Consider the following 25,042-nt stretch of genomic DNA (forward strand, 5'->3'; position numbering starts at 1 on the left):
TCATGCCACCTCCGTGTCCTCTCCCCCGAGGAAAGGGTGGGGGATCAGGTGGTCTTTGAGGCCCCATCCAGCTCTCCAGCTTATTGCATAAAAGGATGTCTCCAAATTTCAAAAATGCTGACGTTAAAATGGGCAATTTCAGAGTATGAGACCTCTCCAAAGGCTTAGGATTAAACTGTTAGCAGAGCCATCTGTCTGCTCCATTCAGAGCACGGTTTGGAAAGGCAAATGTAGACTTTCTTTATGTCTAAAGCACCAAAGCTCTGAAACTGCGGAGGAGACTGGATGCCAGGCTGCCACCTTTCCCCCGACACGGGTCCCCTCTCTGCGTGTCTCAGAGCACGGCATCCTTGGGCCTGAGCTCAGGCCCTGCCTTGGTCCTTGGCCTGCCCCTAATACCACACAGGCCGCCCTTCGGCAAGACTCTCCCTGGCTGTGCTCGTGCCGGTGCAGGGCGGCTGAATGGGGCTGGTGGTCAGGCGGGAACGCGTGTGTGTGGGCGCCTCTCGGATGAGGATGCGGGTTCGGGGGTGTTAGAGGAGCCACTGAAAAGCTCCTCTGAGAGCCGAGTCTGTGTGTGCTCCTGTAAGGCAGTGCTTCCCACCACTGGGCAGGGCACCAGGCCCACCTGAGGGGCTTGCGCTCTGCCCCCCACAGGAGATGCCCCGTGCCAGCTGTTAGCGCGAGCCCCTGATGAGGGGCCGGGTTGATGGGCGGGTGGCCTTGGGACTCAGGGCTGAGAACCACACCTGGAGGGGATATAGGGCAAGAATGGTGTTTCTACAGATTAGCCTGGGCCCAGAGGGGACAGGAAGTAAGGACAGCCTGATTTTGGTGGCATGGATGGCAGGGGTGCGGGCTGGAGTCCCCGACTGGAGGTGGACATCCTGCTGTCCTGAACCCCTGGACGCCCAGTTCCTGGCCTGCCCCGTCCCCAGGCCCCTCCCCCACCACACACAGGAAAAGGGGGTCCTGGCTCCCGGAAGGCACACTTAGGAGACCTGGCACGGGTGACGCAGATGGAAAGTCAGTGCTGGATGGTGCTCTCGGGCCCAGGGGAACGGTCACGAGGACCTGGACACGCTCATGAATAGTTAACTGCTCGTGTGAGGCCTGTTTAGAAAAAAAGTCATCTCGACTCAAATGCGGTTTCTACACTTTTAAAAGCCTCACCCTGTTCTGGGGAGCAGCTATTTGGGACAGGCCACAGAGGCCCCGGCTTCTGTCTCCTCTGCCCCAGCTGCCATCAGGCTGATAGCTTTGGGGGTCCCTGAGGATTCTGGTTTTGGGGGAGCATTTCTGGGACTACAGTCTAGAGAAAGACCTTCAGCGCTGCTCTGGGGGCCCCCCAGTAATGTGACCCCTCGCTCAACCAGTCTGTAGAGAGCACACACTTTGTGCCAGGTCCTGTGCTAAGCTCCACGGACACAGAGGAGGCGGCACCCCGCTCCGTCTCCTCTTTCCTTCGGTTTAAATCACATCTATTTCTTGATTACAGAAGGGACACATACTCACTGTAAAAAATCAGAAAACCCAGAAGAACACAGAACAGGCATTCCAAGTACGTGTGTCAATCAGAAGAAAATAAAAGCACTCACTCCTCCCGCCCTACCGACAGTCCCTCGTCACACGGAGGGGTCCAAACTGCCCTCCCACCTTTTCTCAGAGCCCTGGTCACACGTGCAACTCTTCACAGCAAGTGTGTTTTCTTCTACGTGTGTAATTAGTGAAAACAGGTGGACCAGCATGTGCCTCAACAGGAAACAACACTGGCATCAGCTTTTGGGAAGGGAGTTCTTACCTGTCTGATCCGAACTTTTAAGTGTCAGCTCATAGGTTAAATCTGAAAAGGAGATCATATACGTTAATTCTGTATGATCACAGTATATTTCAAAACCTTCGTCAACTCTGAAAACGCACAACCGATTCCCACGATCAGCCTGCGAGTCCTGCCCGAACAGGGCAGAGTTCGGCAGCGTTAGAGGCAAGCGTGAGACAGCAACTACCAGCGGCCACTGTCTTGCTAGGGTTCAGAGGGGACCCTCCTTTCCCCTAATACACACTCCAGCATCCACAATTAGCAGGCAGCTTGCTCTGTGTATTACACTTTGGGCACTGGTTCCAAGACGCACTGTAAATTCTAGCCATTGCATTTGGATCCTTCAAGTCCTCAGTAAGCTGAGAACTGGCTTTACAGCTTTACTCTCGGTGCGTGTGGCCTTGGCAAAGAGGATGAAGTAACGCATTCAAATGGACTCCAGGGATGATAGGGTTAACCAGAGAGAGAGAGGAGAGAAGAATAAGACCCCCTTCCCACTCACCCGGCACAGCTTTTGCGCCAGCCAGTGTGAGATGAGCTCGACGACAGGTCCTGCTTTGCTCTACAGCCCTGGCAGGCCTGGGACTGTCCCCCGCCCTGGTCCCCGGAGCCCGCTGGGGCCCCCGTACCTGTGCAGTGTTGCTGCAGCCTCCTGATCTCGGCGTGCAGCCCCTTGAGCGTGCTGGCGTGCTCCCGCTGGAGGAACAAGAGGTTCTTCTGCGCGCTGTGCAACTGGTTCTCCAGGTTTGTGGTTGCCATGCTGACATCCAGATGACCTGCGGGGGACACAGGGCCTGGTGGCTGTCCCCGACAACGAGGGTCTCGGGGTGGCGGGCTGGAAGAGGACGCCGCCTGCCGCCTGCCCTCCTTGGCTCTGTGGGCTGGAGGGCAGTGTGAGGCCCCGCTCCGGATGCAGAGGGCTCCCTGATTCCAAATCCTAGGCTCTCCATGGGCTACCCGACTTCAACAGACTGAGACCGAAATCTCTCGGAGGTGAAGCACCGGCTGCCTCCTCTCAGGAGAACTGGGCGCGGGGAAGTGGAATCTAGAGCTGGCAGGCCAGGAGGAGGGGGAGGACGAGCGTGGCGTTTCAGAGGGAAGCCCCCCTGGACCTCACAGAGTTGAGAGCCCCCCAAATCCTTCTTTTCTCGGGAATTTCCTGAGAACCATCTCACGGGGCCACGTGGTGGCTGCAGGAGTCTGGAGGCCGCACCCAGACCCTGCCATCCCCCACCACCCCGCCGGCTTCCATCCTCCATCAGCCACTCGCTCAGGGCCTTCACTGTGACTCGAGAAATGTGGTGAAGTCAGTCGGCCATTCTGTAAAAGCTAGCCCAGTAATTCAAGACGCCTTGCACGGCACTGAAAAAGGCTGAGGATGAAATGTGGATTATTTGCCTATAAATTATTCCTCTGAATACAGAGCCTCGGTGCCTTTTTCCTAATCTGCTGGGCCAACGAGTGCCCCCAAAGGAAATACCACCTCTCAGAGGGCTTCCGGTGGGTGTGTGGCAGGGTGGCACGAGGGTCTGCTCTGGAGGTGGCAACACGCCGGGCGACACCAAGCACTCTCTGTTATCTGTTAAGTCCCGCAGCTTACAGATATTTACACCCCAGCTCTGGAGCTAAGAACGGCGCGTACCTGGAACCCAGGGCACGCGTTTTCATTCACACAAGGAGGCTGAAGGAGGAAAGGAAAGTGAAGGAGTGCAGAGAAGGACGGAGAATGTGCCAGACAAAGCCTGGGTGAAGAGTGCACACGGACACGTCCTGGAAGGGACACACCTGTCAGGGGAGAAGCTGGCGAGAGAGAGCTGTGACTAAGAAGAAACAGAAAGCGCAGTTTCGGGTGGGAGTGCTCACTGCACCTTATTACAGGAGGTGATCTGGCAAAGTGTATCTGGAGCCTTAGAATTTATCTTCCCTCTGACTTAGCGGTTCCATTTCTAGGAACCCACCAGAGGGAAATAATGACCTCTGTGTGAGAAGATGTAGCTAGGAGGACGGTCATTACAGTGCAGTTTACAGTCAGAAAAGCCTGGAAACAACTCAAAATCCAGCAAGAGGGAACTGGTTGAGTAAATACAGGATCATTTCTATGGAAGGAAGATCAGACTTCCCCAGGCCTTGAGCTCTACCTAAACTCTGGCTGCAGGCCAGGCCAGAGCTGAGTTTCCATCCATCAGAGCTTTCCTCAGGGGAGCTGACAGCAGCCTTTCCACAGGAGCGAGGAAGGTTTCCGCCCCCGGAATCGTCTCCCTGCTGTAGCCACAAGTTCCTTGTATGAGGCCGCCGGGCCAGACACTAATTCTAACTGGAGCCCCACGGTGCCTGAGATCCCGACCCTGTGTGGTCAGCACGTGGCCTTGGGAGGAGGACGCTGGCCTAACAAAGGAGCCAGCCCACAGCAAGGCAAGTCCGGGGCGCGAGCCGTGAAGGGCTGCAGAGCGTCCGAAAGCTGGACAGCCTCGACATCAAACGGAGGCAAATGCAGGACCGCTTCTGGAGCTTCTGGTAGAGATGCCCACGTTTACTTCTGCTCAGCAAACCTGAGTCGGTCACTCTGGCATCAATTCCGTTGTCTCACCAGGAACGTCAACTCCTAGGCGCTACAGTGGGCTTCGCAAGTGGCAACGCCAGAGGAGATGCCTTGTTCTCCTCTTTAAAAGGACAGACCCAAATCTGCGCTCCTGGTGGCTAATGGAAAAAGCAGAGCCTGTGTTTTAGGGGTTTGCCATTGACGAGAAAGAACAATTTACATTTGATCCAGAACTTAGTGGGTCTGGAAGGGTAAAGAACGAGCCGGGTGTACGGTCGCCCCCTCACTGCCCAGCGGCCTGGAGCATCCACCGCTGCGTCTTGGTGACCCTACTTGGAAAACAGTTCTCAAGTCCACTTGCTTTTCTCCGTCTCTACACCTAAGCCACACCACCCTCACCTGAATCGCTGCAGAATCCTCCCTCTGTCCTCTCTCGCCTCGATTCCATCCCCACATCGTAGCAGAGTGAGTTTAACAGAATCTTCGGGGGTGCCCACGGCTCTGAGTGGGGCTGGTCCACATGGGCCCGGGCCTGGCCCTGTGCCCTCTGTGCTCAGCTGCTCAGTGAGCCTCCAGGGCCTTGGCTGGGCCTCGCCTCCGCACCCCGGGGCCTTGTCTTGGGCTCCTCTGCCCAGAGTGCTCCTCTCGGGTCCTCCCTTGGGCCCACCGTTCCCGTGAGCCGACGTCTGTGTGTCCTTTACTTCTCGGCCCAAGTTCACTTCCTCCCGGAAGCCCTGGCCCCCAGGCTGGGCGAGGTCACGCACTCTAAGCCTTCATGGCCTGCCCACAACTAGTTAACGGTCTCCCGCCTCCACGGGCAGACTGCAGGCTCGGTCACCGCTGTACCCCAAGCCCTTGCACGGTGCCTGGCACCCAGGAGGCCCACCGCCAGCACCTGCTAACCCAGTGGGCCCCAGCGCCGGGTTGTCCAGCGTGGGTGCGGCACCAGGGGAGCTTGAGGCCTTCAGGGCTGAAGAGCCTTTGTTTCCACGAGCTTCTGGCTTAACTTACAGGCATGCCTTGCACAAAGAAAGCATGATATACTAAAACTGCAGAACAGTTTCGTCCAGCACTGATGGTACAAAATGAGGTGTCCCCGAAACCAGAAATAAATATGTGTTCTATGATCTACCATGGGGGCAGGGAGGGGAGTGGAAATGTGGCCTCAGCAGGCACCCCAGTCCCATCACAGTTTAGTATTAAATTTTATTTGTAACAAATTTAATATGATTTAAATAAGTATTCACATTCTAACTGCCTTGGTGAGTCGGCGACTTGAATGGCACTAAATCTGTAATTCATTAATTCACCGTCATAACTACAGAAATAAAAGCGTGCCCTTGAAGCTTCCCATTAGCCTGGGCAGGCAGTCTGGGGAAGAAGGAACACGAGGTGAATAGAGGAGCGCGATTATATAATGTGCAAAGCCGGCAAGTGAGCTTTGATGGCTCCGTTTGGAGCCCTGACAACCAGAGGACAAGGGTTTTTCAGCCCCGTGATATTCCATTTGGAGGTTGGTCTCTCTTCTTCCACACTCTATGCTGACTTAAAAGGCCCGGAAGAGGAGACGCCATCTGTGTGGGGCGTTCTCTGGCTGTTGGATATACATGCACGAGACAGGTCCACTTAGGTCCAAGGAAACAAGTCACACCTCCAGATGGGATCCAAATTACTGTAGGATTTTCTCATCAGCTCAAAAGGGTACACAGTATCACTGACTTCCTGAGGACAGGGAGTTGCTGCTGCTTAAAAGAAGGTGATGGTTTAATGTCTTCTCATTAGTTACTGATGACATGGAATCACTGCAACGACTTAGTCCTTCCCAGAAGCTGACGTGAATGAAGCTACAGAAGCATCCTGTTTAGGCCAAGGAGACACAGCTGAGAGATGCAGATACTATGGAGGAAGGGATGGAGTTCATCCTGGGAGGCTTGATTCAGCATCTCTGGCTATGGGAGCCGGGGACATGAAGGAGCATTCACGACCCCTCCCTGAAAGGGTCAGCGTGATGGGTGAAGGTAAGATGCAGGCGTCCGCTGCAGATGAATAATGCATCCTGCTTGAGTAAAAGGCACTCAGGCCCTCTCAGCCGTGTGTCAGCCAGTAATGCAGGGCGACACCCATAAAGCGTGGCTGACGAAACACTGCGCTTTCCCTGTCGAGAGGGCATATACTACATGTTGTGGGCTCTTTGTGTTGCAGCTTTTTGTCTCGAGGCAATCCCATTTCGTTTCTCAGTGTTATCAGGCGCCATCGGCAATTTTACAGTTATTTGCTCGGTCAAAGCCAGCCTGGTCTGGACACGGGCCCTCTTCTCTCCCCGGAGATGCAGCCCTCACTGTGGAGGATGGGGTTCCAGCCACGGCAGCAGCCAGAGGGCAAGCCCCACTCTGCCCGCTTCCTCCCATGGAACCCTGGCAGAAGCAAAGGGCACGGGCATCTCAAAGCAAGACCACCTGTGGGGCAGGTTACCTTGATCGTGATTCGGAGGTTAGGCCACATCTATGTTTTTTCCCATGGCAAATTCATTAGAAATTAAATTTCTGTGAATTTACTGTTCCCTCTATACGTTCAGAAAGTTAACACTTGAAAAGGGCCAAATTCTATAGAGATTGGCACCTGGCCGAGATGGCTTCCCGGAGCGGGCAGGGATACTAACCTCACCTTGTGGTGACAACATGCTTTTAATGACGGTTCTCAGAGAGACGTGAGGACCCCGACCTCACTGGGTCTGCTCTGTATCCGCATGAGGACAAATTGCCTGTCAGTAGCTCATGTCCAGTTCTCAACCTAATTCAAAGTAATGTCCTTTCCTCCCTTTTGGGGCATTAATGTATAAATGATGACGTCATGATCTTATTTAGGGACCACCTCCGCTTGCGCGAGCACGAAGTGCTTCCCCATCACTTACGTCGTTTGTTCTCACAAACACCCAAGGAAAAACAGGAACGTCCTACCCACAAGTGAAAACATAAATCAAGAAATGCTGCATCTGAGCCTGGAGGCTGCTCCTAGCCCTCAGATCCTGTGGGTGAGAATCTTGAGGGCGGGGGTGGACTTGAACTTCAGGCAGAAATTCAGATGCTTCCCACAAAGCATGCACCCGCTCTCCAGCGCTCTGAAGCTGAGGGGGCAACGAGCGCCATCCGCTGCAGCAGCCTCTTGGCGGGAAGGGACGCAGCGCTCCCCCAGCGGAGCACTGGACGAGCCTGGAGGAGCACCTCCCTGCTCACGGAGGTGGGATCCACCGCTCCCTACGCCCCAGGTGGGACAGTCAGCGACCGGGAAGGCTCTGCTGACCACCCAATACGGCAGAAAGACTCACCAACAAGTCTTGCTTTTTTTTTTGGCCACGCCATGCGCATGCGGGATCTTAGTTCCCGCTGCCTCGTCCCTCTGATGCTCTTGGGGTCAAGCCCCATGTTCCCAGTGGCCCTGCCTGCTCAGCTGCCCACCCCTGCCCCGGCCTCGCCCCATACCACCTACACTGCTGCCCTCTCACCCCTGGCGTCTGCCGCAGCCCCAGCACGGGGCCTCTGCACACCGGTTCCCGCGATCTGCACTGCTCTTGGCAAACCACCTCCCGCCCCCCCCGCCTAATCAGCCCCCATTCTCCCTTTGTGTCTGAACTCCCGGATTACATACGGGCTTCAGTTACTTTTATACGGCTCCCCGATGGTACCGACTGGAGATCTCAACAAGGATTACATGGCATTAATCAAAAAGCACTGCAGCAGCACTGATTTGAACATGACCTCATCCTGTAATTTCTTCACACGCCAGAAACAATGTTTTAAAGTATCCCTGGACCACATTTCTTAGACTAAAAGAAACGGAATATCTTTGATAGGAAAAGGTCTCACCATTTAAAAATGGGACACTTCTTTGTTCCTGGGCAATCAAAAGTAGACTTATCTTTTCTCTCAACACAAAGCTCGTGGAAATAGGGTAATAATTTTAGAACCTGAAAAAAAATAGTACACCCAGTACTCACGTGGTGCTGTGAATTAGTTATAACAAGCTATTTTAGATTCTAGTCGTGAATAAGTTATAAGCCATTCACATCTGGTTCTCCTGCCGCGAACCGTCAGAATGACTGGCGTCCCACTGCCTCTGCACGTGCTCGGCAGGGCCTGGGACCCGGCAAGCGGCTTGTGCACAAGGACCTCTGTGGCTTTTTTGTGGGAACTTTCTGTGTAGCTCTGGTGTCCTTTAGCTGAAGCACTGTCATGGAGTAAATGAAGGTTGGCCAGAGGACAAAGGCAGCAAGTGTAGTGATTAAATGTAAGAGGAGAAGAGATGGTTCCCAGCAGGGAGGTGGTGTCCTAAGTGGATTCATGGACTCAGGAAATGTTGAGGGTGGCAGAGACCTTCAAAATCAACTATTCCAACACCTCTTTATTTCAAGATCAAGAACCTGTGGCCCAAAGAAGATTTGCTTAGCACAATGGGATAAAAAAAAGAGCAGAATGGCCAAAGTCTTGAGGTGCTGGAGCGTTTGGGGTTAAATCTGAACCCTATCTTGTCACCTAAACCATCGTAATATCTAACTTAAAGGGTTAAGTGCTAAATGCAATCACTTATGGTGTCTGGCATGTAGTAAGTGCCCAATAATTGTTAACTATATTATTTTATGTAAATATTGATCAATATATAAATATTGTTTACTTAGTCCCACACTAGGGTATTTCCTGAACATTATCTAAGTGTGGAAATGAGCTAGCAAAGGATTCCAGTTACTTCCAAAGAGGGAAACATAAAAGCAAACAGAAGCATTTTCTGCTGGCCTTTTCCATTTTCACTGGAGAGGAGCCATTCAGGGAAGCGAATAAAGAGAGTCAGGCAGAATCAGGCACCCTAAGGGACAGTAAAACCTACTTCCTGCGTTGAATCAATCTATAGTACTCTACGAGAAGCTAAAAAAAGGTCGAAGGCTAATTAGGCCGTCAACTCTCAATCCAAAATACCTGCTTGTAGGAAAGGAAACTTACCATCTCTGAAAAATGAAGCCTGATGTTACTCTGAATTCACAACAATCCTAGATAAAGAAACTGTTCTAAGTTGCATGACCCCGTTATTTCTACTTGCACGTGTATTTAAGAAGTTCAGCTGGTAAGTTATTTGAGAATCCCAAAGAGTTAGGACACTAAGAAAAAGGACAGCATTTCGAGGAAGCGTAAGCACTCAACAATCACTCCAAAAACATTCTGGTAAAAAGAATGAACACCATTAAAAAGTGGAAGTAAAAAAACGTTGAAAGCAAAAGATGCGATTATTTTTTTAAAGTGACAAAAAATCGTGTTTAGTTATCATTCTTAAGCAACTGGGATATTTTTAAAACTAATACAATAGGCGGGTCAAGAGCTCAGCACAGGAGTCAGAATCCTGGGCTCCAATTCGGACTCAGCCACGTTCGAGCTGCAGCCTCTCTGTGCCCTCACCTTTTTCTCCCATACCATGAGGAACAACAACAGTACCTACAAGACATAGTGATTGGGGGGATAAAATGAGCTATCTTAGATAAAGCACTTAGCATGTGTCTGGTCTACTGTGATAAAGTGGTAACTGAACTAAATTTGCACTCATCCAAATGCGGAAACTTTGGATGGAGATGTTTTTGGGGTCCTGTTCTCTGTCTGGGTGGGCAGTGCACATCATCTTTTAATAGGTGGTCTCTGAAAGCTAAAAGAGGAGAACGCCAGTAGAAACCAAAAGAAGAAAAGCATCTTTTGCAAGATAACCACCTCACAGAGTAATCTGAATGTCTGCCAGTGAGGAGTTAGCGTGGCACATCTGAACTATGATATCATTAAAAATGATAATGTGGATCTATATTTATTGACAAGGAAATACATCTATAATAGGTTAAGTCAAAATAGTATATTAAAAGCTGTATATATCATATTTTTGTAGATGCAAGTAGAGAAAAAATTCTAGAAGTATACACAATGAAACATTAAAAGCATTTATCTCTAGATGATGGATTGTGGGTGACTTTTACTTTTTAAAAAATTCAATTTTGGTATTACCTAAAGCTTCTTTAATGATGAAAGTATATTAGTTTATAGTCAGAAAAAATATAAAGCAGTTTCTCTTAAAAAACATAACCACTAACTATCCACTAGCAAAGTGGTATCAGATGTTTTAATGATGTTGTTCCAGGGTAGTCTTGGGATGCTTTACCAGAACCAAGAAGAATTAACGGGAAGGCAATTTTTATAAAAGCAACAATTTAGTGTCTCCGAGATATGCAGAAAATGATCATGACGAGCCCTTGAGTACCTCCCCACCCCCATGCATTGTACATTCCTGTAATTCTGACATTATCCATCATAAAGTATAAGGCTCATCAACAATTCTTTAGACACTGACAGCCATTTCCTTCTGAAAGAATGTACAGCCTGACATTAAAGTTGTAATAGATGTGATTACAGGGATCAGCAATTAGGGAAATACGATATGTGGTTGTCTGGGAAGGCTGCAGTCACTGGAGGCGTACGTGATGGATTTATGAACCGTGTTTCTCTGCAGTCTGATTATCTCATACTTTAAGAGTTTCTATTTGACTTCTATTTAAAAACCATGTCACGTGTCTGTATACTGGTAGGGGCTCGGTCCCTCTGTGTGAAAACGTCTCAGGAAGAAAGCAAGTCTGTGTTTCAGGTTGTCTAAAAGTGCCTCCGAGTGGGCTGTGGGCAGGTAGAGAAACACATGCACTCCCACGGTCTGAAATCATACAGTACCTTCTGGGAGTGCCCAGGGCCTCCCGGAAAACTGGGCGACTTCATGGCCAGAACGCTCATGCCCTGTGGCAGACCCCACCCCAGGAGGCAGACGCACCAGCACCCCATCTCCTGGCCGTGAGGGGCTGCCATCCCAGGCATCACATCAGCACACAGTCGGCTCGGCACTTCCTGTTTCAGGGAAGTTGCTTCTAGGGCAGGAGGTGGCCAGGTGGCCGGTGGGTCTGTGGTGGCGCCGCTTGGCCCTTCCGGCTCTGCCTGCATCCTCCTCCTGCCCTTTCTGGGCAGCCTCCAGCTGACTGCCCTGCCCCCCGGCCCTGGGAGCACCCAGATCGCCTCATTTCAGAAGCGAGAGCAGGAAACATTTGCAACTAAAGAGAGATGCCATTTGTGAGCTTCTGACAACCTTGTCATTTACCAAGATGAGCCTGAGCCAATAATTTAGGGACACATAAAATCTCACGACTTACCACACAAATAGTTCTACCGAGTGGTATCTGCCTTTAAATGGAAAGGAAAATTAGCAGGTCATATCTGATGAGTGTTTCCATTTCTACATCTGACTGTGATTACTGCAGATTTTAATTGTCTGCTGGTTGATAACTAAAAGGTGTGGTGACCCAAATGCCAACCTGTCCTTTTACACTGATGAGATAGGAGCTGCTTCTTAAACCTTAGTGCCTGATGACCACTATCCTAAATTGTATTTCCGAGGCTGAGATGTGTGCACTTGCTTTAAAAATCTCTCTCTATGTGGTTTGCCAAACAGATGAACCATTTCAATTGATTTAACTGATAGGGCTTCTTTTATCCATTTTGTGGGCCTAATTACAGTATAGGCCCACAAAAAGAAGGAAAGGTATTCTTATTATTATTACTGGCCGCACCATGCGGCATGCTGGATCTTAGTTCCCCAACCAGGGCCAGGGATCGAACCCGTGCCCCCTGCATTGGGAGCATGGAGTCTTAAATCACTGGACTGCCAGGGAAGTCCCCGGAAAGAAAGGTATTATTAACCAAAGCTCTATACACTTTAATTTAGCCAAACTTTTCCTTTATTACTTACACTAAAGTAAACTAGTCGGTTGTTTCATTAGTGCTAATAGAACATATTTAGCTAAACTCTCACTAAGCATCTAAGAAGATGATCACTGATAGAGAAAAGAGACTTTATCCTCGTGCTAGTCTGGAAAGAACCCTGCCCGGTCCCAGCCATGTCATCTTGGACAGCATTACAATTTGGCTAGGCAACTGAGCAAAAACAAGACACCTCCCGACTTGCCCTTCTACAAAATGGGCCCACACGAGTTATTTCAGACAAGTTTAAAGAAGAAGGATAGTAGAGAGCTTTGAAATCATTAAAACAGTCCTAAATTGACAGTAGTCAATTCAGCGACTAAAGGAACCAGGGCCAAGCATTCAGTTTTAGTAATTACATATCCTCTGGTGATCAGTGATAAAATATTTTTATGGGACTTTTTCCCCTATAGAATAACAGCTGGAGTACAGATATTTTTAAAAGAAGATAAACCTATGCTTTTCAAAAGGCATCTACCTGGATCTTCGTTTCCTAGAACTTTTTTGATGGCCGCAGCACGTCCGCCTAAGGACGCTTGACCTCTTGATTGTCCATCGACTGCTGCGACAGTCCCGACATAGATTAGCCACATCTTTCAAAGCTTCCTTTCTGTGAGCTTCCTGTGCCGTGTAGAATAAATGAGGCACGTTTACTGATGACATTTAGGGTGACTCCCATAAAGTTCTCTCTACTCACAATGATTCTTTATTGTGTCAGGGATCGGGAGAATTCCCAGAATCCTATATTCCACTTCTTTAGTAAGTCACGCATTGAGTTCCAGGGGAGGAGAAAACCTCCCCACAAAAGACTGCTCTATTCACAAGGTCTGGCGTTTAAAACGAACAAGCAACACTGAGATCCAGATGAAGCTGACAACAGTGAGAATGACGCAAGGTATGCAGGTGCCGTGCAGGTATGCAGGTGCTGTGCAGGTATGCAGGTGCCGTGCAGGTAATTCAGGGTTTGTCTTTGCAACCAAATTTGGATCGTATTAGATAAACGAGCCATTAGTACATTAGCCCAGTAGAAATAACTAAAAACAAATAAAGGTAAAATAAGAGGGAGGGCAATTGTATTTCACAGATTACCTGTCAGCTATGGGAGGACAGCAGAAGAAATTGGGGAAAGAAAAAAATCACTGCATTTTATATTCATTTGGAATTTCAAAGAAGGGGATGCAATTCAGTATTTTCTCATTCTTCCTGTCCTTGACCTTGACACTATTTTTCTTTTGCACTTCTGTTGCTTTTTCCATTTGCATGACAGCCTTTGTTTTGTTTTCCTCTTGTATTTGACCTCATACTCCCACAATGGGATTAATTACAATCATGAAACTCTTTCGGGGCCCACTTTAATTTAGATACTTTTAATAATAAGCACACGATGTATCCATATTTTTGGAACTTGGCAATTTTGGTTGAGAGTGCCCAGATTTTCCATTTGAAGTCCAAAATCCTTAGGCTGGGTGTTTCAGCTTCTTCTGGTTGATCTGATTCTGGTGGTGTCTATCAGGCAGTTGGGAGCCAGTGGAATTTGTTTTTCCTCCCATTTTTCCTAATGGGCAGGATGGTCACCTCAGATCACACGGTTTCTTGCTGGTTGTGTGGGAGGGTGTGAAGCAGCTTCCATCTCAGTGAAACATCCGCGCCAAGATGCTTTTCCGCTGGCTTTCCCCTGCTTTTCTAGCGTGTGACCATCGCAGTTTAAAGTGAGCTTGCTGATGGAGATGGTGTTGGTGATAGATCTGTTCCATCTCCCCCACTCTACCCTGACACAGCCTCTGGGTCGGTCTAAGGCACTTGGGCAAGAAAATACTCAAAGGCATTTTTTTTTAATCGTGAAAAGCTGAAAATCATTCATAAAAATCAACATTACGGCTATTATTTACCAAGTGTCTGTGCCAGGCTCATAGGTTAACCACCTAATTCTTGAAACAATCACACAAGAGAGGTACGATACCCATTTTTTAAAAACATCTTTATTGGAGTATAATTGCTTTACAATGGTGTGTTAGTTTCTGCTGTATAACAAAGTGAATCAGCTATACTTATACGATACCCATTTTTTATGGAACTAAGGTTCAGAGGAGTAAGACCTTTGCCCAAGTGTACATGAGGTACATGAGCCACATGCAATCTGTTTCCAAAGGCTGGCACCTCCTCTGCCTCCAGACGTGTGGAGTTTGGAACCAGAAGGTCTCATGACAGCTCTGGGAGAAGATGTCAGTTCTGGGTGCTCTCTGTACCCTGTGGAATGTTCCGTCCCAGTGTGGCTGCTGCAGAATGCAGCAGCAGTGACGATGCCAAAAGTGACAAGAGTTGCCACTTACCTAGCGTACCGTGTGCTCGGTACTGTGCTGAGTGCTTTCCGTGCCTTCTCATCAAATCCAACAGCTCTGAGACAGGTACTTACTATCTTCCCAACCTTATGCACTGAGGCATAGAGAGCTCAGAGCCTTATGGAGATCACACACAAACTGGGTATTCTCCTGGTGCTTTGGAGCTCCCTCTTCCCATTTCTTTTTAAGGAGGGAGAAATTGTGCTAACGTAGGTCTACACTTTTATTAGGAAAGATCTAACCCTTGGCTCAGAATTTCTCTTGGCTGAATCTTAAAGCATCCAGTGACAAGACTTTACCAAGGCGTAACTGTCTCCATCGGCTGCAGTCCAGCTGGAAGTAAACTGCAGAGGTGAGCTGTACGCAAGGACGCGCCAGAGCGACGCAGCAGGCAGGGATGAGCCCCCGGGCTCTGGATCCGGAGCCAGGGTGCCGCAGTGTGATTCCTAGCCCTGCCACTTATTAACGATGCGCCTTTGGGCGAGTTACGTGTAACTGCCCAAATGGGAAAACAGCCAAACGGGAAAACAGTACCTACTTTATTGGGGTCGTTGTGAAGATTAAATGAGTTGATCTACAGAGGCGCTATCCGGGACGTCCCTGGCGGCCCAGTGGCTAAGACTCCGTGCTTACAATGCAGGGGATACGGGTCTGAGCCCTGGTCGGGGAACTAAGATCCCACATGCCACGTGGCAAAAAAATAAAAATAAAAATAATAAAAAAATGAGGCGCTGGGCTTCCCTGGTGGCGCAGTGGTTAAGAATCCGCCTGCCAATGCAGGGGACACCGGTTCGAACCCTGGTCCGGGAAGATCCCACATGCCGCGGAGCAACTGGGCCCGTGAGCCACAACTACTGAGCCTGCGCTCTAGAGCCCACGTGCCACAACTACTGAGCCCGTGAGCCACAACTACTGAAGCCCGCACGCCTAGAGCCCGTGCTCTGCAACAAGAGAAGCCACTGCAATGGGAGGCCCGCGCACCGCAACGAAGAGTAGCCCCCGCTCGCCACAACTGGAGAAAGCCCGCGTGCAGCAACGAAGACCCAATGCAACCAAAAATAAATAAATACATAAATTTATAAAAAAAAATAAATAAATAAGGAGGTGCTATCCAATAGAACTTCCTGCAGTGGTAGAAATAGTCTCTTCTCTGCTGTCCAGTGAAGCTCATGGACACATGAGCCCTTGATGTGTAGCTGGTGTGTATGAGAAAAGGAATTTTTCACTTTATTTATTTTGATTTGAATTAATTCAAATTTAAGTTGTCCCACGTGGCTAGGGGCGACCATATTGGGCGGCGCAGATTTAAAGCGTTTACAGCTGTGCCTAGAGCTACGCGCTGGCTGCTGTCGGTGCTCCGACACGGAGAGCCACCCCCAGGCGCTCCCTGGCTCGCAGCTACGCCGCTGTGGAGCCCGCGTGGCTGCTCTCCGCACTGCAAGAACGCTTCAACTGGACTTTATTCTGTCACTATCGTCCTCCCATCCCATCTTGCGTCTTCATAGCATTTATCATTACCTAAAATGAGGTCATTTGTTGCTCTTTCTTACAGGACTAGAATGTAAGCTCCATGAGAAGAACAAGGGCTTTCTGTCTGTCCCCTGCTATGATACCAGCACCCAGGGAAGGCCTCCCTCTAGTAATCTGAGGTGGCCCTTTAAGAAAGCGTTCTCTCTAGTTGAGAATTAGTGGTAATCTCACCCAGTCTCTGGTCTGACACCCACCCCCCGCCCCCGCCCCGGCAATTACGTAGTGTAGTTTGTATTAGTGACATGAGAGGACTTCGAAATACTTCTCTGACTGGCATGGGAATAAGGCAGAGGAGGAAGGAGAGCTAGTTCATGCATGTCTTTGGGAAGCTCGCAAATAAAAAGGCCAGAAAACTATCAAGCCATGTAAAAATGAAATACAGTTTAATTTCAGTGGGAGGGAAAGTGTGCACTTGTTCAGGACATTCTGCAGAGCCTGTGACACATGGGATCTCACTGGGTGCAGCTTATTTACACCTGGACAGTTATTCCTGTTAGGGGCCGACTGTGTGGGTTCCTGGTGCTGACATGGGCACCAAACCCAAGAGGTGGCTCTGCCAGCGTGAACTGGGCTGGCTTTGCGCTTTCTCAATTTTCAGTGGTGGCAGAAACTCAGAAATTCAGGAAACGCGCATGCCGAGCTCTGATGCTTTTCCTGGTCAGTGACAGAGAGAGAAAAAAGAGGACAATGCAGCGACTTTTCCATAAAGCTAACTTTATTCAATTCAAAGGACAAGTCTTTATTTTCATTTTAGAACCTCCCAATTAAAAAACGCACCGTTCCATGAATTCTACAAGCCTAGAAACCACTCGAGTCACCAAGAGGTTATGGTGATGGCCAGGAGTTTAACATCATCATTGATTTTGTTTTTTAATTTATCTTTTGGAGTTTACGAGGCACATTGCAACAGGCCCAACAACCAAGCTTCCTTTTACATATGCACCTCGAGGTTAAAGGTCAAGCCGGCATATGTTCTAAAGTGCTAGCTGTGTACTCAGTCCTATGCCTATAGCTTATTGGGGATATAAGACTCAGCCACCAAAGTACAAAGAAAACAAAGTATAATTAAATCCTCCTGGGGATGCTCAGTAAGGAGCTAGGGGAAGGGTAACCCATCACAGCACCTGAAGCTCTTTCTCAATTACCTGCCTGCCTCTCTTATGAGGCTTTGTGAATTCCCGGCAGGTGGGGACCATGCCCCAGTCATTTTAGCGTTCCTGGTACCTTACACATTGCTGGGCACATGGAGGTGCCTAAGAAATGTCGAGTGGCTAAGGACTGCAGTGACCAAGATGGTCTGAAGAGGCTGGGACTGGAGCTGATCCTTAAGGATGGGCAGGGTTTACACAGGAGGAGGTTAAGTGAGAATGAAGTTTTGGAAGTCACAGTGAGACCATTACACTGTCTGACATGGAAAGAACATTCTGGGGAGTGGTGGAAAATAAAATCAGATAGAAAAGCGAGGACTGGATTTGAGTTGCTTATTAAAAGCCGCTCAGAATAGTTGAGATGAAAGAGAGAGGAAACGCGAAAAGTTGAGCTTTTACCCATTAGAGCCAAAGTGCTACCAGAGGAATTGAGTCTGGTGGGGATGATGCAGGGGGAGGGGAAGGGAAGTGCAGCAGCAACACAGCCTGAAGCTCCAGGAAATCAGCATAAACATAGTAAACAACAGAACTGCCTCGTACTGAGGGCTCACACGCCGGGAGCACCAAGCTACGCATGTTATAAGCACTCTGACAACGAGAAGTCCTCCTCCTACTTCACACATTAGCAAACAAGCTGAAAGGGTTAAAGGACTTCCTTAAAGTCTCAGCTAGCAAGTGGCTGGGTGGGGCTTCATCCCAAACCAGGCTGACTCCACCGCCTCGCCCTTAGCCATGAACTCCACTGCTCTCCCCAGGTGAAGGTGAAAGGCCTGCGTGCCTTATGGAGCCAGAACGTCCTTTGCTCCGTATTCTACTTGTTAAAACGCCTCTTCCGCTCTTTTCTGCTCCTTTCCCCATATTTCAAGTTTTAAGCTTCTCCAGTCTACTCTTTTTTGCTCAGTGCTAACCAGGAGAATTCCAGTGCTTATTCTTGATGCTTGTGAAAAAAACATCTCAGAATAAGAGAGAATGTTTCTTCGCTCCTAAAGCTGCAGAAAAGCAGACACTATTCTGGGTTAAGAAGCTAGTTCTGTTAAAGAACCATAAACTTACTCTGCTATTCAGTGTGGAAACGTGTGTAAAGATATACACTTCTGTTTTATTATCAAACAAGTATTTTAAGACATTTCAACTTCAGAGATTATTGCTGACTCATTTAAAATGTAACTCAATTTCTAAAAGTTTGCTTTTCTAATTGGTTGCCTTACTTGATAATTTATCATCGTAGTAATATAATTTAAAGAGATATCCGGGCTTCCCTAGTGGCGCAGTGGTTAAGAGTCTGCCTGCCAATGCAGGGGACATGGGTTTGAGCCCTGGTCTGGGAGGATCCCACATGCCGCGGAGCAACTGGGCCCGTGAGCCACAACTACTGAGCCTGCGCGTCTGGAGCCTGTGCTCCGCAACAAGAGAGGCCGCGGTAGTGAGAGGCCCGCGCACCGCGATGAAGAGTGGCCCCCGCTCGCCGGAACTGGAGAAAGCCCTCGCACAGAAACGAAGACCCAACATAGCCAAAAATAAATAAATAAATAAATTTATAAAGAGATATCTGTTTTGAGGATACAGAATTTTTTAATTTTTAAATTTTTTTAAAAAATAATCTTTTATTATGAAAACACCTTTAATCCCCCCTTTTTCTTACATCTTTATTGGAGAATAATTGCTTTACAGTGTTGTGTTAGTTTCTGCTGTATAACAAAGTGAATCAGCTATATGTACACATATATCCCCGTATCCCCTTCTGCTTGAGCCTCCCTGCTCTAGAAATTTTAGGGCTTCCTGGTTAGAGGAGAGGCTTGGGATTTCGCTCTTCATACAGGAGGTTGAATTAAGTGCAGACACTAACACATTCTTTATTCAGATGGAGTTTGAGTCTGCCCGTTCAGATCAACAACTGGTGTGACAACTCGGATGGCTACCAGCATGGGGAGGAGAGAGAGAGGAGGACAGGGGCTCCTTGCTGAGATAACTATCATCCAGCAAAGAGTGGCAAAGGTAACGCCCATCGGGTCTTGCTGAGGAGCTGGCCTGCTTCCGCAACCTGACTGACCTGCTTGGAATACCCTCCACGGAAGGTTTTCGTTTTCCTCAGAGAATCTACACAGTCACTGTTCTACAGCTGCTGCAAGATACAGTTGGTTATATTGGTCCCGAGAATACATGGAACTGGTGTGTGAATTTTATGACTTGAGACAAGTGTAGGCTGTCAGAACTTGAGGGGGGGCATCTCGCTGGTGAACCCCATTTGCGGGTCTGACTGAGTTAGGCAGTGGTGCCCCCAGGGAGACTGGAGGTCTGGAGACACTGTGGGTTGTCACAGCTGGGGAGGGGGCACATCTGGCACCTGGTGGGTAGAGGCCAAGGGTGCTGCAAAACAGCCTACGACGCACAGGAGGGCCCTCACGATGCAGAATGGTCCTGCCCAATGTCTCAGCACTGGGTCAGAGTCAACCTAATCTGAGGCAGGCCTTTTTGGCCTTCTGACTTGAGGTTTACGCTGCTCTCCTTGGGTTTCTGGGATTGCTAGTAAACCGTGGGTGATGGAGTGCTCAGGAGGGACAGGTCCCAGCCACGTGCAGCCTCCTTCCTATAACAGAGGGCTCCTGACCTTGGAGGAAAGGCAACCATCAGTGAGAGACTACCAGGTTGCCTGTTGGAGAGGGTTTCTTCTCCACGTCTTCAACTCTTGGTGAGGCAGGTGTGCAGAAAGGCACCGCTTTACCGGCCTCACTGTCCTGGGTCAGGATATGTGAATCTCCTTTCTTTTGCTCAGAAGAAAAGGGGCTGCGGGTAGAATGTGTCTAAGAATATAATCATTTTCCTCCTGTTATCGGATGGTATGAGATGTTGCTTTTCCTCTGTGAATGCTTAAGTGAACTGAGAAATGGAGAGGGTGAATGTAAGAGGATTCTTAAACCCCCAAATAGGGACTCCAGATTTACGGTTAAAAAGCTGGATATTTCTGCAGACATTAAATGTATGTATCGAAGTTGACCCAATATACACTTTCAACAGGAGTACTCTGATCTAAACAATCAGGGAACCTCTAGGAAATGATGATGTTTAAAGGCTGTAACATTTCTTGAATGCAAAGGAATTCCTGTTTTTAAGAGGACCACTAAATACTTGCATAAATCTTATGAGGCTTCTAAAGACTCCTAAGAAATTTATGAAATCATACCAAAACTCTTAATATTTTACATGTACTGACACTTTAAGAAAAGAGTTCCAGGCTGGGAGAAATGAAAGTACAGGCTCCACGGCCACCCAGGAAACCCTGTTTATGAAAAAGGGCCATCATTTCAACTTCGTAATTTGCAGAAATATGTTGGAGAAGTTAAAGAAATGTGTTGAGCTGGTAATTTAAAAAATGGTTTTCTGCTTGGAAAAGGTCACTTCCAAAGTAAAAACAATTACTCAGGTTATAAAATCCCAGTTTGGAAATAAGATACAGGTGCAAACTGAAAAGCTATTTATCTTCTTTAAAAAGCTTCTGTACTAAGAACAAGAAAGAAGGTATTCCAGTAGAACATGGAAGACACATGAAGAATTAAATTATTAAAACACTCTTGGGGCAAATCCTTTCGCATATTGTTTAGTGACTTTGGGGATGTAAATGAAGGTTCTGTTTCCCTCTGCCGGGGGATATAAAGGATCACAGTTCACTCTTTCACTGAAGAAAACACCTTTCTCTGAGCCCCTCTGAGCAAGGCACCTCAGAGGTCATCTGGGAGACGGCAACGAATAAAACAGATGTGAACCCGGCCGCCACAGACCTGACAGGGGAGGGACAGACGATCCTACACATATCAATTCATACCAAGAAGTGGGATTTCTGCCAAAAGGCTACATTAAACTGAACTTCCTAAATTCCTTACCGACCATGATTTAAGAGTGGGTAAACCTAAACATGAGCATACAACTAAAATGAGCTATAACGTAAGAAACTGGTACCTTTATCATTTGCTTTTTAAAAATCTCAGACAATATTACATTGTGTTAGCCTATGAAACTACTTGCATTAGCTGAGTAATGTTTTAAGATGCCATACACTTCTCTGAAAAATTTTTAGTATCAACAACTGCATTAGTTAGTGTAAATTACATGTTATTTTCTAAAATCCCTAATTCTCTTTGGACTGATAGTGAGGTAGTTAATAATTTATATTTACCTGAAGACTTGTAAAGAGATTAAAATTCAAATAGGAAAAAACACACCTTATCACCTCACAATCCCTGTGAGTCATCTGCTAGGTATTTTTGAACACTTATTCTTAAAGCCCAAATTAAGAAGGTAAAATCAATCGACATATATAATGGGCATCTGATATGTCTGATAACATTTTAAAACCACAATTTAAAATCTCTAAATAATATACTGTCATTTAAATATACTGTTTGGAACCATGTTATGTATGTGTGAATCGAGGTATATTTAAGTTAATCAGTAAAAACTTGTGTATAATTGAGGAGAAAAGACTAGTAGCTCACAGAAAAGAAAATTATTCTCTGGTATGCAAACTGTTGTCAACAAAGAAGGATCTGTATTCGTCTTGCCTCTGTATGGTCTGTCCAAAGGCAAGACATATTGCCCCCAGTGCAACATGTGATCCTGCTTTTCCTTCTTACTCTTTTTTTCTGAGTCTCGTTCTGACTGTGGTCAACTGTGAAAACAGCGAGGGCGCCTCACTTGGGGAGGAACTCACGTTTCTAATGGTCCTCGTGTTACCCTACGTTGGGGCCATTTTAGAAACATTCTCCCTTTGATGAATACCACGGTGAAGGCTATCTTTGACGAGGCATCCTTTCCAGACTGACCAGTTCCTTCTGGCAGCTCTTATCCATGCTGTACTTGTCCCAGATCAGGTCCTCCATGGTACAAGGTCCTTTGGAGGCTGGCAGGGAGTCCTTGTAACCAGACATTTTGGCATTCCCCAGACAGCGCCTTAGTAGCTCCAAAGGATTTAATTTCCTCATCTTGTTCCTGTGCCCATGGCCTTGTACATGCACACGTAAGGGGATGCTAGGGATAATTCGACAGGAGTGGGACGCTCCAGTTTCCCCAGTGTAGTTCAACAGCATTGTATGAGCTACGTTATTTGTCAGGCTCACATCAGGGGGGCATGTAGACAAAGAGAGCAGCTTAGCTATCCCCTTTGGGGGGGTGGCATTTGTAAATATATTCAAATTTGTCTTATTCAAACAGGGAGATGATTTTCATGTGACCATTTAGTAATCTCGCCAGATGTAGAACATACCTATGTACCAAGGCTGACAAATGACCATCAAAAAGACTCCTGAAATGTTTTATTTCTGGATTTGGCACATTAAATGTGTCTACTTATAATTGGCGTCCACAATTTACAGGTCAGATTGTAAATAAAGCTGTAAGGCCCTACACATTTGCTATATCATGCAGAATCAGAAGAGGTGGTTAAATGTCAAGACGAAATTGTGAAAAATAACCTGGCAGGATTATGCAAAAACTGGACGGAAGCAGCCAGATGCCCTACCTATACATTGTGAACATGAGAGCTTTAACAAACAAAAAACTGGGACCTTCATCTAAAAAAGTGAGTAGGCTTATGAGACTTCCAAAGGCAGACTTTTAATGTGCTAGATGAAGCTGTGCTCTGTCACTGGGCAGCACTGGTAAAGGGTGTCGACGCATTGCATGCACAAGCGCAGGAAGCCTGGGTGACGAGGTTCACGTTAGGGTTCAACAGTCTGCGCTGTCACGCCAACCTTCCCGCAGGGATTTACAGTTCTGTGGGCGACCAATACGAACGTACCAAAGCCTCACAGCATCTCTGGTAGGGAGACACTGGCCTCAACTGCTTAACAACTTCTAACTTCACTCGGTTTTCCTCTAAGGCTCAGAGATGTGGATAATCTGCTTCCCACTTGAGTTTCAGACTTGTGATGATAAGCTGCCCAGGAAGGTCCAGTCCCGGTGGCCCCCGAGCCTAGGTGGGAAGGCACTCTTCTCCACCCGCAGCCTGCTGGGGGGGAGAAGTCAATGCACCTTTCCAGACTCAGTCAATGATCATCCTAAACTGCTCTGAGTTCCATCCTACAACTGTGGATGAGACACGAGAACACCTCCTAACTGTCTCCAAGAAGGTCTCACCTCTGGCCATATTTGTTCCAACTTAGATTTTTATTTTGTCTTCCCCCCAAAACTCTGCCTTTGTCCTCAAACAATAAAGTTGGGCTTTGCTCATCTCTGAACCAGGTCCTAATACCACAGCCTTACTATACTGAGAACACTGCTTCTGTCAAAGACTGACTCCAGCACTTTCTTGATGGGAACTAATTGCTCACTTGAAACCCATCACACAATGCAGAGGCTGAGAAGGATGACACAGCCTTTCTCTCTGTCATCAAAGACTATGTCCCCGCCTCCCCTGACCCGGTGCAATAGGGCATGTCTGTGAGCAAGTATCTCAGTGGCTGAAAGCTGCTGCTCTGTTCCACCAAGATTTTCTTGTCTGGTCACCAGGACTTAACCAAAAGATAAAGATGACTCACTATCAAAGACAAGGATTGACCCCCTCCTTGGAAAGAATAGGCCCTACCTAATAACCTCTGCTATGTACTTGTCTATGGGAACAGAAAATTAAAAAACAACAAAGCCTTTCTTCATCTTTCTTGTCAACGTGCAAGACATATTTCTAAAAACTGGATCTGCTCCCAAATGCCACAGCACTGAGGGAAAAATAATACCAGTGCCCTTTACCTGAGTTGACACTTGTGACAGCTGGAGAGACAGGGGCAAAAAGAAAGCCTCCTTCAATGTCTGGAGTATGGCAGGAATCTAACCTCCTACACTTGATCATCGTAAAAAAATTAGATAGAAACCATTAGAAAAATATGGCGGTCCCTGGATTATTAAGCCACGACAGTGATGGAACTGTACCTTGGGGAGCTAATGTTTTCACACTGACGTTGCACCAAAGATGGCCCTATAAGAGTATGGTGCCACTCATTTCTAGGTGGAATGTGTAACTTTAAGAAAAACAGTACTGTAATAATACTGGGAATTATAATTTATACGTGGCAGCAATGTGTGAGCAATGTCACATAAGAAATGCCTCATAGGGACTTCCCTGGTGGTCCAGTGGGTAAGACTCTGCACTCCCAATGCAGGGGGATCGGGTTCGATTCCTGGTTGGGGAACTAGGTACCGTATGCTGCAACTAAGAAGCCTGCATGCCACAACTAAGACGTCTGCATGCCACAACTAAAGATCTCGCGTGCCAGCAACTAAGACCCAGTGCAGTCTAAATAAATAAATAATTAATTAAAAAAATTATTTTAAAAAATGCCTCATAAACCCTCTCACCTACATGGTAAATAACAGGGGTCCAGGGTGCATTTAGAAGTAGGGTGGGAAGGAAATCTCAAGAGCAAAGGATAATGGATCCTATACTATCTAAATGTAACATATTAAGTGTTGTCAAAGAGGCAACAAAGAGAAACATTGTAGCAGCAGAGTATCACATGCCTAGAATTCCATTTATTAAAAGTGTTCTTCTTTTATCTCTCCTTTATTGTAAACTTTAAGCATCTCCGGCTTATTCTTTTGTGCTAGCGGATGGAATTTCACTGCTCAATCCTGAGAATCTGGCTAGGAGAAAGAATCTTGAAAAGAGGAGAACACTTATTCCCTCTTCCCTTACAGCTCCAGAGGAGTAGAGACTTCTTGCTTCAAACAGTTATTTCTGATAAAGTGGTAAACCGGGATAATCACAAAAGTATTCATTTCAGTCTGCTCCCCAGTGTGGAAACTCACATAAAAACATAAACTCCTGTTTTCTGATTAACAAAGAAGTCTTTTAAGACATC

The 25,042-nt window shown here is 47.5% G+C and overlaps 1 protein-coding gene and 1 long non-coding RNA gene across 5 annotated transcripts in view; one reads left to right on the forward strand and one right to left on the reverse strand.

The window, feature by feature from the left end:
• CCDC92 (coiled-coil domain containing 92) overlaps positions 1-25,042 on the reverse strand; it is a 30,512-nt gene that overhangs the window by 1,583 nt on the left and 3,887 nt on the right. For 2 of the 4 annotated variants that reach the window (XM_082353279.1, XM_082353281.1), the window contains 3 exons: positions 3,958-4,516; positions 2,449-2,595; positions 1,802-1,843 (listed from right to left, as the gene is read on the reverse strand). In XM_082353279.1, coding sequence (XP_082209405.1) covers positions 1,802-1,843; positions 2,449-2,578 — 172 coding nt within the window. In that variant the 5' untranslated portion in view covers positions 2,579-2,595; positions 3,958-4,516. The remainder of the gene's footprint in view (positions 1-1,801; positions 1,844-2,448; positions 2,596-3,957; positions 4,517-25,042) is intronic. The other 2 variants (XM_082353280.1, XM_082353278.1) reach the window with 1 other exon arrangement.
• LOC309610417 lies at positions 8,354-15,245 on the forward strand. The gene is made up of 2 exons (XR_014233924.1): positions 8,354-13,073; positions 13,112-15,245. It is a non-coding gene; the product is annotated as an uncharacterized lncRNA (long non-coding RNA).

This window comes from Balaenoptera borealis (genome assembly GCF_965194805.1).
Source record: "Balaenoptera borealis genome assembly, chromosome: 14".
NCBI lineage: Eukaryota > Metazoa > Chordata > Mammalia > Artiodactyla > Balaenopteridae > Balaenoptera > Balaenoptera borealis.